Here is a 13,617-nt window from a genome sequence, read left to right as displayed (position 1 = left end):
ATATGTTTATATCACATGACTAAGGAAATCAAGGCTTTGATGTTAAGTACTATTCTGGTGGTCAGTTTATATGAATCTGCATTAGGCACTTTATATCTCTCTGGATAACTGCATTCAAGCAGAAAGAATCAAGCACCAGTCACTTCAATAGCCCTTAATTTGGGTATCTGCATTCATGCAGTTATGATAAGTGTTAAGGCCATGTATGAGATGTGTGCAATGCTTTAGGGCAGGAAATGGTTATATTTTATAAATGTCTTAATGTACATTTTTAAAATTTTAGACGCAATACATTTTATATAAACAAAATTGGTTTGTTGTATATATTGTATTATTTTTCGTGCAATGTTGTAATTCAGTAATAACATCAAGAAAAGTCGTCTGTTTTCCCATCCGCATTTTAGCACCATTTCTATGTTTATGTTTTCTGTCATGTGATGCACGACAGGAGGTGTGGCCCTTAGGAAGGGTCAGGGAAAGAAAGCATATAAAATAACAGGCTGACTGTTCCAACGGTGTGTGAACAAGAGTACATCGTACTCGAAACGCGTCATTGAAAGGTCTTAATAAACTCAACATCTTGCCTGAAAACGTGGGGTCTGCTTTCTTCTTTCGCTACGCTGTCGACGTGGAGGTTCGAGGATTTGCTGCATATATCTAGCATTGTGCGATCTCTCACCCAATGTGCATTTTCAAGAGCTTTTTTCACTGAGGAATCTCCCCCTGCCCCCCGCCCCCCTCCCCCCACACACACACAGGAATAAAGCAATGAGATCTAGGAAGGTAAATTAAAATTTCACTGAGGAGAGAAGACAATTTTATTTCCAATCTCTGAAGGTAGATTGGAAGTATCTTCTCTTTTAAGCGAGTGAGTTAAGGATGTTCACTTTAGAATTGTTTAAACTGACACTAAACTTTCAAAATTCATTTTATAATTCTTTTTCACATTTTAGTTTTTTGGGGGGAGACTTGTCTTTTATTGGTGGAGGGCAATGAGAAGTTAGAAACTCAGTGGCTTCCTGATCATCTCCTGTGTTGTGAATTCCAATACTACATAAGGAAAAAGGTATCTCAAATTTGGATTTGAAATATTGTGGTGCCTGCTAAAGAATAATGTGAAATCAGATAGATGCTAAGCATAATGATCAACTAATTAATGTACTTTAATCAGGACTTCATTGTTCACTACATCATTTCTGTCATAACGGGCTGCGGTAATCACACTTGAGTCCATTAAGGAACATTCAGGCAACAGGGTGTTGGCTGTTTAGGTCGCAATTAATGGTTATAACCTGGAGACGATGCTATGGAGGGCATCTTTATCCCTTTATTTCACCCACAAATATCAAGCAGGTTGAGCAAGCTGCATGCACATTTTACACCCATGACCACTTTGGGATGTTGCAGTTCAGGCAGGGAGCTATATGACAGCTTCCTACTATTCATGCACTTTTGCTTCCCTGAGCCAATACCGAGGTGAGTATCTCACAATTTTAAGGTAGTAACCTCTAGAACATGGGTACTCACAAACATTTGCCCAGGAGCCACAAAGTATGGTCTATGGTGTGAACGAGGGCCTCACTGGTGCCAGCAGGGTGGCGGTAGGGGGGCTGGGTGGGTCAGAGATTGTGAGAAGAGGTCTAAAAACATGTTAAATAAAAGGGCAAGCATTTATTTGCAGGTTAATAAGTGCCTGCCCGTATATTTTAAAACAAATTCTGAATATTAGTCCTCAGCAACCAAGCAGCAGCTCGTGTTGCTGTTCACCAGGGGGGCCGCATGTAAAGGTCAAGAGGGCCGCAAGCGGCCCCCGGGCCGTATTTTGAGTATCACTGCTCTAGAATTAAATTTTTGGGTGCTCCTTCATAACCGCTGTAACTAGTGGCGACTAGTAGACTTTGAAAGTAGTGAGGCATTATACAAAATCCAGAATTTGCCTGTTCTTACAAGCATGTTCTTATGGAGCGCCTAAAGGAGGCTCTGTGATTCTGCCTACTGAGAATGATTTTCAAGCACAATTTCTAAAATAAATTGACACAAAAGTTACCCTTTGTACATGCATTTCTAAAGGAAAGATACAGAAAGTATGCTGTTCCTAATTCCGACACAAGGGAAAACTAGAGGAACTTGTTTTGCGTGGTCATGAGATGTAGGAGGATGGGGATTCCTCCTCTTGGAATTTGGGGTACTCACACACCTGGCTGGGTGTTATGCTTTATCATAGAGCTGCTCCTCATCAGGTCGAGGCTGCAATGCCTGACGGGCTCCCTCTGAGGGGCTCTTTGGCGGAGATCTTTTATTCCAAATTGCTTTTTGGTGCCGTGTGGGTGAGGGGCCTAACCAGTGTAGATGAGTGAGTGGAGGTGTGTAACCTGAAGGAAAGAAAGATTCATGCTGCAAAACAATTGTAATCAATAGGTCTCCCAACCTGATTAAAAGACAGACAATGATGCATGTCTGAGGCTATGTCTCAGATAGGGCGCTCTATTGGGTGGTCAACATGTTTCTCACCTAGTAAAAAATCAATCTGCTGGTGATTCGCCAGGACCTTATAAAATCAAATCTGTCTACACATGGGTGGTTATATGATGTAAACCACCTCTTTAAACCAGCCTAACACATACTCTGAGTAGTAGTACCTGATAGAACATGACCAACCTGGTGAAGGAATAAAAACAAATATTAAGATCTGAGGCTTCAGTATAAAGAAAACACTTGTGTTCCCTCTGTGACAAGCTCACAGCACACTGTGGTGAAGGCTAAAAACATACACAACATGAGTGCCATATGGGTGACTCTCACAGACCTTTTATCGTGAAAATGACACAGGTTCGTTCTTTCTGCAACCATGGTGGTGTTCCACCATACGTGCCTGTGTAATTTTCATGATAAAAGGTCTGTGAGAGTCACCCATGTCCTGCATCCACAGTTCATATTCTCCTTTGGAAGGAACTCCGGTGATTCCTGCACCGCTCTGTACATGCATAACTAGAAATTCAAATGTATAGCCTTGAGTTGGGAAGCCCTGTATCCAGAGGACCTGCATCCACACGTCCAGTGGAATGATTCTGTGCCAACAGCCCTTGCACTGATGCTCTGCCACCAAACACCCTAGATCCACATGTTCTACACCCGCAATTCCTCTGTCCACAAACCCTGCACTACCACATTATATGGAAACATCCTGTGTCTACAGTTAGTGCACTAAGGTGCTGCACTCACATGTTCAGCACTAACCTAAAAACATCTATGGTAAATAGTCTGAATTAATAATACATTTACTGAGCCACATGAATAGTGTTTTGGGGTCTGCCTCTGTGCATATTTAATGATTCAGAAAAGGGGGTGGTGATGAACAGAGTGTCTGAATTAAGCAGACCACTCTTACCCAGTCCAAAGATCAGGGCTTGATCCATCACCGTTTTTTAGCTCACTGCACCATCCCAGCTCAGAACTTGGCTATATGCAATATGTCTGAATTAAGCAGACCACATATATGGTCATATTTAGGCAACTTCTGCTTACCTTGATACAGGCCCCTAAATCTTAGTTTATAGACCTATTAAATTCCTGTGAGTTTGGTAGCAGAGGGGTGTTGTAGGTCTTGCCCTAGAATGCTTAACTCAGAGCTTATAGTCAGGTAACAGAATTCCCAGCAGATAACTCCTGAGTATTCTTTGTTCGCAGTTTGTGGTAAGGAACAGGATAAACAACACAGTGACCAGGAGTTAACAAGAACAACAGCAAAGAATGTAAGAGAAAAACGAGAAGGAATGAAAGAGAGAGGTTTGGAAAGAAGAGAAAAAGGAAGGACATATAAAAAATAAGGAAGGGACTGTGGATGAATGCAAGGATAACAGGGCTGATGGATGGAAGGGCAAAACAAGATATACATGGTCGGGTGAAAGAAAGTGTCAGTAATGATAAAAGGCTAGAAGAATGGGTGGTTGGAAGGGTGAAAGGATGAATTGGTGGATTGATAAAAGGAGGGTGAATTTGTAGGTGGATGAAAATGGATAGATGAATAAATGGGTAATGATATGGAGGAATGGTTCGAAGTGTGAGTAGAAGGAGGGATGCCAGACTGTAATGATGGATGGAATGGTGAAAGGATTGATGTATGGAAACATGAAAACATGGATACATTACAGGCTTAAAATATGGAGAAATAGATGGACAGAAGGCTCGATTAAGGGACCACATCTAGAGTGGGTAGAGTTTACCTGCTTTGCTCACCTGACGGTGTTTGAGGCATGTATCAAAGTGGGGGGTATTTGAATTTTCTGGCAACTCGCTTGTCCTCAAGTAACAGCACATTATGTTTTGGGACATAAGAGTAAGTTCTGCGGTGGTATCTGTTAACCTCTCTTTCGAATGCCCCACCCAAAAAACAGATTCTGTGGGTGGGCTGGGGCTTTTATTTGAACCTGGCTCCCTAGAGCATAGTCTTAGTTTGATACCTTTGTGAGATCACCCAATTGCAGACCTCTCCCCAGAATGCAGTACACAGCTACACTAATAAGCCCCAGAAAGTTCAGAACTAGTAAAGCTGGGGTTGGCTAGCCAGAGACAATCTTCCTACTACACACCACAAGCTTAAAGTGAAAGTAATAGTGCATTTGAAAATTATTGGCCAAAAAGTGCACCTGTGTGTGCAGCATAATACGTGCTCCAGAAAAAGTGCAAGCTAAAAGCTTAATAACTAAATAGGGAGAGAATGTTGCCCATAAGAAAGCTTGTGTTCATTAACAAAGTTGTTGTTCCTTGCTGGCTTCCGTTTTTTAATGGCGCTGTATACGTTTGTTATATTACATGGGGTGGACCCTTTCATTCTGCTCGGGTCAGGTCTTATTTCCTACCCTTGCCTGCTGTGGGTCACTGTGGGGTGGGAATGTCTTAAACATAGGACAACAAACAGCACCGAGCACAGGGTCATTTAATATGTAATATCCAAGTTAATTCCTCTGATATGCTTCCACCACATCAAGGAAGTGGTGTTTTTTTATACAAAGGTAGTCTTTAGAGGCCTGTCACTGGTGGCCCCTGATGTGTTCAGTCTGTGGCACTTGCTAAAAATGAGGTCTGTTGCTGGTATTTGCTGGACAAATGCTTCTCCAGAATGTACCCTGCACTAGGTCTGTCTCTGGTTCTCCCTGCACACGGCCATCCCTGCAGGGCCGGCTTTAGGGGAGCACCGCTGATGTGGCTGCACTGGCTTCGGAGGGAGCAGGGGGGTTGCTGCGTTTAGTAATAAGGTATTATTTAAAAGCAACTGCTGCAGAGTTCCCTGTTCTTCCAACATTCAGGTAGCAATACAAATGTCAAGATAACTCCTGTAATTAATGTTCCTGCTAGAGAGAAAGAGAGAGAGAGATCCGAGTTTTGTCTAGTGCAGGATTGACTAGCCATAAAGAAGTGCAGAGGGCTAGTATGCCTGTTGCAAAGAACAGATATTTTTTAGGTCTCACCTGCATGGGCTGCGCACATGCGCAGTCACGCTGGCGAGATTTTATGTTTTTGAGGGAGTTTCAGTATCAGGCTTTAAGCCCGGCCCCTCTTTCCTATTGTCCGGCGTCACCGTTTATGCTAAACGTTGGCCAGCCATTGGGAAGAGCTTTTGATGACATAGACTTTTGTCTTTTTGAGCAGTCCCACTTGGACGCCTCGCCTGCATTACGGCTGTCGTTAGCGATTTCTTATCTTTATGGGGCCATGTGTTTCAAACACATGGCCCCAAAAAGACAAGAAATTGGAGGACCGTGCTTTTTTTCTTTACTTTTGGTATAATCGCAGCACCCGCGCTTTACTTTTAATGTTATAAGTAAAGTGCGGGTGCCGCGATTATACCAAAAGTAAAGAAATGAAAAAAAAAAATCTATATCTTTACCTTTACTATAATCGCGGCACCCACGCTTTACTTTTAATGTTAAAAGTAAAGCGCGGGTACCGTGATTATAGCAAAAGTAAAGAAATTTCTTTACTTTTGGTATAATCGCGGCACCCGCGCTTTACATTTAACATTAAAAGTAAAGCGTTGATGCTGCGATGCTTGTCTTTGCTGATCAGACGGTAGATAAGGACATTCACTAATTCTCCAAGCCTTGATGAGTTTATCATTTTACATGGTTAGAAACAGCGCTAAAAGTTGTCCAATATGGTGGTAGTAGTACTGAACTTTTGCTACAGGCTCACACCAAGGCTGTGCTGAGAACACAACTTAGCTGATTGCATTCGATTAGGAAAAGAAATGCACACAAAAAAGAAAAAATTTTAGGAATGAGTTTTAGTGTGCATTGTGCATTCCATGCCACAAGAAAAATCAGGGCATTTTTGATATTGTGTTCCCTAAGCCGTAACTGTGTAAGATGGTCATACATTGGGATCGAGGGATTCGGATGATATCATTAATTATAAGTAAGGCTCCCTGTTTTCCGTTTTTACTGATTTTTACAGATAAATACAGACAGAAAACCATGTATTTTCTTGTCTGTATTTATTTTTAATAAAGGATAAAAATGGAAATTGGGTGCTTTTTCAGTGATTCTAAATACACTTTGCCATGACTGCCACACCAATACCTGTGTGAATTGATGGGTAAGGAAGTTAAAAAATAAAGGAATTTTAGTAAAAAGGCCTAAATAGCAAAGGTTGATACTGAAATGTGCATGTTTTCATATGTGGTTGATACTGAAATGTGCATATTTTCATATAAGTGCATTGATTTATCTTCTGCAGGTGTTCAGATCACCGAAGCCTGGCAGGCATTCAAGCATGATTGCATATTTATTGGTTAAATACGTATGGACATTTACCAGTTTCAGCTTTACTTTTTTCACAAAACCCATAATAAATATGGATAAATACAGAATAAGTTGACAAAAAATCAATATGGATATGAATGGTGAGCAATTTTCACTAGGTAAGAAGTTTACATTTTTTTCCCCCTCGTTGTCGTTGTCTGTCAACTTCCCCTCTGCCCGCTCTTACCTGGACCGGTCTTTAGTGGGCGGAAAACTCAGGGACCGCCCCAGGTGGCAAAAGCTCTAGCTATGCCACTGCCCTTCCCAACTCATCACAGAGCGTTGTGGGATATTTGAGGCTTTCTCATCCCACCCCATCCTGTGATGAAGTAGTACCATCCCTGACTGACACCACCTCATGAAGCACAAGCTGTACCCTAAAGTGCCCGGCCTGTATTCAATTATCAAGGCTTCTGTACGTCATTCAGGGGGGGTGGTTCTACACTTCAGGAGACCACAGAGGGTCAGGGCTGACAGCACACAAGCCCTGTGAAATATGCGACAGCTGGCACATGTAGCTCACGTGCCATTCAAAAGTGCTGTGATTGCCTGACTCTTAGGATTAGTGAGTGCCAGGTGGACATGAACAGAACAGAGGCTCAGTGAGTGAAGTAAAATAAGAGAGGCAGAAGCCAGAAAATTAGGAAAGAATACGCCCGACACTCCATTTTACCCACCAACCGTGGTTGACACTGTTGAAAGAAGAAAAAAAGACATCCACGAAAATCTGCTGCCTACCTCGAGTCCGCAGAAAGGTCTCGCCCTTCAGGTACTGGACAGTGAAATCAAGGATGTCTGCTTTCTCCATCCTCGGATTAAGGAGTCTCTGTGAAAGGAGGCAGAATACACAAAAACACACACTTTATTTCTGTTCTAAACCGAGAACAAGCACTCTTAAAATAAAACCAACACCATCCTGTCAGAAGGCAACCTCCATTTGAGAAACCTTAATTTCTTAATTTATTTTCTCCTAGATCCTAAAGAAATGTAGGTAATTGAGACTAATAAAAAGCTGAAGGTGCATTGCACTCTCATATCGGCACACCTGAGCCCTGACTTTCAAACACTTTGGGCCTAATTACGATGTTGGGCTGACACCGGTGAGATTTGGAACTGCCCAACATGAGATCGGTGGCTCCGACCGCCGTATTACAATGTGACAGCCCATAGGGTGGTGACAAACATCCATTTGTCAATGGAAGCTGGTGCGGCGGGCAGGAAAATCCCGCCGCACATGTTTCCATTGACAGGTGCCCCCAGGACTCATAGTGGAGGGCCAGGGGGGAAAGGAGACCCTGCTAGGATCCCATAAAGGCACTTTCAGACTGCCTTTTCATGTTGGAAAGTCTGACATGAAAAGGCGGTCAGAAAGTACCATCATAATTGCGAAAGAGGAGTCAAGGCTGGCTCCTCCGTCATTCAAGGGATTATGGTATTTTCTGATGCAACGACAGGCTCCTTTAGCCCTTCGGAAGTGCTCAAGACGGCCCTTCCGCCCAATGCTTCTGCCCACCACATCATAATGCAGCAGGTGGACCGCAATGTCATTTGTTGTGGGTCCTACACTGACATCGTTATGAGCCCCTTTGTGTCGGGGTTAGGTTACTTTTATAATGCAAACCTGATGCAAAGTGTTCAGTTGGGATTTACGATTCAGCCCAAAATGCAATTTGTGATGGATAGTAAAAAGTGCACAGACAAAATATCGACTCCAAAATATCGAATGGACAAAATATTGAGTTAAAAATATCGACAATAATTAAATATCGATAACAAAAATATCGTTGGTCAAAATATCGAATAAAATAATGAATAAAAAATATCGAGTACAAAAATATCGACTCAAAAAAATTGACAAGACAAAATATTTATAAATAGTCAAAGTAAAAAATTTCGATAATATGTAGAAAAAAGGTTACAAAAAATAATTATTAATAGTAATATAAATTGTAGTTAATGTTTAGGAGCGGGATGTTGGGTTAATAGGGGATAAGGGTAGGGAGTAATTTAATAATTATTAATTAATTAATATATGTTTGTAAATATTTTAATAATAATTAATTGGTAATTAATTATTATTAATTAGTTAATTAATTAATATAATTTTTTACATATTTTTAATTAGTAATTAATTGGTAATTAAATAATAATAATTAGTTGATTACATTAATTAGAGTAATTTATTTATACATATAATTTTTAGGTATTGTTAATTAATTAATTGGGGAAAAATAAAATTAATTATTAAATTAAATTAATTACAGCTAATGTGCTAATATATTTACTTTATTGTTATTGTTAATTAATAATTAATTGGTAATTAAATAATATTAATTAATTTTGGGTAAATGAGTATTTTTAGGGTTCAGGGTCAGTTTTCAGTTTTTGGGTAAAGGGGTATTTTTAGGGTTCAGGGTCAGTTTTCAGTTTTTGGGTAAAGGGTTTTTTTAGGGTTCAGGGTCAGTTTTCAGTTTTTGGGTAAAGGGGTATTTTTAGAGTTCAGGGTCAGTTTTCAGTTTTTGGGTAAGGGGGTATTTTTAGGGTTCAGGGTCAGTTTTCAGTTTTTGGGTAAAGGGGTACTTTTAGGGTTCAGGGTCAGTTTTCAGTTTTTGGGTAAAGGGGTATTTTTAGGGTTCAGGGTCAGTTTTCAGTTCTTGGGTAAAGGGGTATTTTTTGGGTTCAGGGTCAGTTTTCAGTTTTTGGGTAAAGGGGTATTTTAAGGGTTCAGGGTCAGTTTGGGGTTTTTGGGTAAAGGGGTATTTTTAGGGTTCAGGGTCAGTTTACAGTTTTTGGGTAAAGGGGTATTTTTTGGGTTCAGGGTCAGTTTTCCCTACTGTTTTATAGTATGTTACTATATATATATGTTTTAACAAATAAGATTGTAAAAAATTATTTTTATTATTTTCATTTATTATTTAATTATTATAAGTTAATTTAAGTATTTTTAAGTATATTTTAGTAATTAAATTTGAATATTAATTAAATTTAACACTGTTTTTAATAAAGTCGATATTTTTTACAACTATATTATTGTAAACAATATTTTGTACTCGATATTTTTGTACTTACCTGTTTGTAGATACAAACTCGATATTTTGACTGTCGATATTTTGTCCACGATATTTTTGTATGTCGATATTTTGTCCCTTGATATTATTTCAGTGATCCATAGTAAAAGTTGCACAATGCAAAGTTAAGCCTTACGGTACGTTGTTTGATGGGGTATTCCATGGGTGGTGCATGGATGTTCCCATGCATCCACTCATGGGTTCTGAATCCAATCCATTTCTACAAAGAACTGTAAATCGGGCTTTGTGCTACAATCCTACGCGTCTTCGAGGCAGGCGCAACAAGGAGAAATATTTTCATTTCTCCTTGGTTTTCTCACCTTGCAGGTATGCTGCCTTGTACAGCACACATACAAAGTGGGAAAAGTCTCAAAGCATAGCTTTTGTACTGGAGGGGACCCCTTCCAGTCTATAACCTCTGCTCCAGACAATGCAAAAAAACCTTGTATCATGGCACAAGGATAGAATGACTGCGTTGGTTCATTGCGGTCTAAAGTAAGTCAGCGCAGGGACAATATAATATAAAACATACAATAACTATAACACTCAGTGGTTGGGCAGTGGACAGTTCATAAAGACTTTCTAATAATTTCCCTATAATGATTGACACTCTCATACTCACATATGATAAAATTGCTATGGGTCCTGCCCATCATCCAGTACTGTACCAGTCCACACCAATAAACCGCCCATCAGACCGAACAGGCGCGGAATACCTGAAGAGATCTGTCACATGCTGCTGGCCAACGGTAGACTTTAATTTAGTTCACTACTGCGGGTCACTGATAGATATTTACTATAACCACCTTTTGATATCTCACAATGGCAATCAGATTTGGGGTGTGTTACTCCAAGCGAGGCCTGCTCAGGAACGTAAACTTTAAATAAAATCTTCCACAATGGACAACCCAGTGCAGTAACCAAATAAGTGCCCTACAAATATAAGAAATTTCATAAAAGGGCCTGCATATCTGCTAGCTTACTGCTCTAAGACTTTTTCATCCATCACACTACACACAGTGTCCCTTCACACAATAACCGTACCTCATTGATCATCACACAAGACATGGAAACACATCCCACACAGGATCAAAATAAAGATAACACCCTTCCAACCCCACACCCCACATGGTATTGTGTGGTACCCATGTAGGCAAATGTTTCAGCACCCTACATCAGAATAGTAAGTGCTATATATATGTTCCAATACCAGAGACGTTTTAAGACTTGGGCAGAGTGAGCTTTGTTCTGGTGAGTGTCTTGCCCCGGTGACTTTGAATAATTCTTAAACAGATTGTAAGAGTCTCTCACACATTACCCATATTCACAATAAATGAATGGAAAATGGTATTGGAAACAGAGATTTTGAAGAGAAATCTTGGGTTTTATGTTTCATTCTTTCAGATCAGAGCAGGACCCCACATATTCATACATCACAGAGATTATTTGCAGTAATATGAGGGATCAGCTGCTGTTTCAATTTCAAAAACACACCTCACTTTCCTTAAATATTAGATGTAAACACAGAATATGGGCCGGTGTGCCTATCCACTGTCAGTGGCCTGGTTGGAGAAGGCATGAAAGACCGGAAAATGGATCATAAATTCAAAGCTGTTCCAAAGAGGGGCCCCCAAAATACGTTTGGCACAGGGCCCCCAAAATCTGTAAGATGTCCCTATCCAATACGAAGGAATGTTGACAGGGGCTACATTACATTTTCCTCACACAGCTGTTATTCTGAGAACTAAAAGGCCAAATTCCCCATATAAAATTAAAGATGACAGACAATTGTACACTGTGTGCTGAAAGGCCAACATTTGCCTCGACTACTTAGACTGGATCTTTGAATTTTAACTGGGGCCCATCAGGTTCAATGCACCATGCACTGGATAAGAGAAGCCAAGGCAAATATAATACAAAAGGACAATCATGTTTTCCCAAGATCACACAGAAAGCAGACACAAGAAATGGCACATAGGGAAGCAAAACGACTTGGCACATGTCCATTTCATATAAGCTAAAAAAGGTTAAATTGCTAATTTATTTACCAAAGAGTGCTTATTCCTGCAGGTATAGTCCTAGCTGTGGACTCACCTCACCAGTGTGCCCAAATGTACTTAATATAAGCCAAGTCCTATTGTCTATTAAAGAATGGTAGCTATGCTGCAATATGCAGATAATGTTACACCAAAGGTAGGTCAGTCCCTCCAAGAAACACTACTATTGTCTTAGAACATTGGAATGTGGAGCACTCCATTGAATAGAATGGGGTGCTCCTCGTATTTAAGGGCCGGTAGAAGCCTGCAGAGCAGCATTCCAATGTTGTTTTTGTTCACAGCTGCTGCTGTGAACGAAGGCCTCTCGAAGCTCGAGGGGATCTAAAGCCCTTGGGCTCCGAGAGGACTTTGATTTTAGTAATTAGAACCTTCTGCCCTCTGGAGGCGGAATGTTCTAATAACCATAGAGCCCTCCTAGGAGGCTGCACCAGCCATTAAAGGGCTGCTCCCTTTAAATAAAAACGGTACAAAAGGGGGTGGTGATGGACAGAGCATCCGAATCAATCAAACACTCACACCCAGTCAAAAGATCTGGGTTTAATCCATCACCGTTCTTTAGCCCACTCTGCCACCCCAGTTCAGACATGGCTATATGCAAATCAGTCTGTCACCACCCCCTTTTGTACCGCTTTGTTCGCCATAAGTGTGGCAGGGTATGCTCAGACGTGAGTCCCTTGCTCACTTTGCCACTGGATTCAAGCAAACCGGGCTGAAGACGGCTGAAATGCCAGAAACCGGTCCTCGGAAGCTTGTTTCCGGTCCAGGGAAGGCATGGCTTAGCAGTTCGGGTTGGACTGTCCCATGAGGCACAGGGTCAGACTGATTTGCATACGGCCATGTCTGAACTGGGGTGGCAGAGTGGGCTAAGGAACAGTGATGGATTATACCCAGATCTGTTGACTGGGTGTGAGTGTTTGATTGGTTCAGATGTTCCGTCCATCACCACCCCCTTTTGTACCCTTTAAAAAAAAGGCTCGAGCCGAGCTTGCCTTTAATGGCAGGTAGAGCCCGCTAGGTTGTGCTCTAAGGCTTTATTAGAACATTGGAATGTTGAGCGCTCCATTGAAGACAATGGAGTGCTCCGGGTTTCTAATGGCCAGTAGAGGCCCGGAGCATCAACATTTCAATGTTTGTTCATAGCAACAGCTGTGAACAAAGGCCTCACAAAGCCTAAGGGTATTTCAACCCCCTCTAGCTGCTTCGGGCCTTTGTTTTACAAATTAGAACATGCTGCCGTCTGGAGGTGGAATGTTCTAATAGCCTTAAAGACGTCTGTAGCAGACTCTACTTCCCATTAAAGGCCTGCTCCTATGTTTAGGCCTCTATCACCAAAGCAGACCTTTAATCTCAGGTAGAGGCCACTACGGCGGGCTCTAAGGCTATATTAAATATGGCAGACATGCAGAGAGATGCAGATAATGTTACACTAATGGTAGGTCGGTCCAGTCGATAGGTGCTTGTATTGCCTCATTTAAGGTATGCCAACTATGCTGAGAGGAGCAGATAATGCCCCACTAAAGGGAGGTTGGTCCTGCTAAAAGTGCTCTTTATGGGGGTACAACGTTTTAATAATGGAAGTCAAGTCTCACATAAATCTGAGTTATGAATGTTAATGGCGCTAAAAATGGACACTTTGTTGTGTCACAAATCAACTTTAAAACTCAAATCACATTTTCTTGAAATAACTTAAAA

The 13,617-nt window shown here is 41.1% G+C and overlaps 1 protein-coding gene across 1 annotated transcript in view; it reads right to left on the bottom strand.

Moving 5' to 3' along the window:
• The window catches only part of LOC147678088 (transcription factor HES-7.1-like), a 51,992-nt gene that overhangs the window by 9,177 nt on the left and 29,198 nt on the right, over positions 1-13,617 (bottom strand). The window contains exon 3 of the mRNA XM_086946565.1: positions 7,539-7,626. Coding sequence (XP_086802691.1) covers positions 7,539-7,626 — 88 coding nt within the window. The remainder of the gene's footprint in view (positions 1-7,538; positions 7,627-13,617) is intronic.

Source organism: Lissotriton vulgaris, chromosome 12 (assembly GCF_964263255.1).
Source record: "Lissotriton vulgaris chromosome 12, aLisVul1.2, whole genome shotgun sequence".
Taxonomy (NCBI): domain Eukaryota; kingdom Metazoa; phylum Chordata; class Amphibia; order Caudata; family Salamandridae; genus Lissotriton; species Lissotriton vulgaris.
The sequence above is the reverse complement of the archived record's forward strand: the minus strand, read 5'-3'. Positions and strand labels throughout refer to the sequence as shown.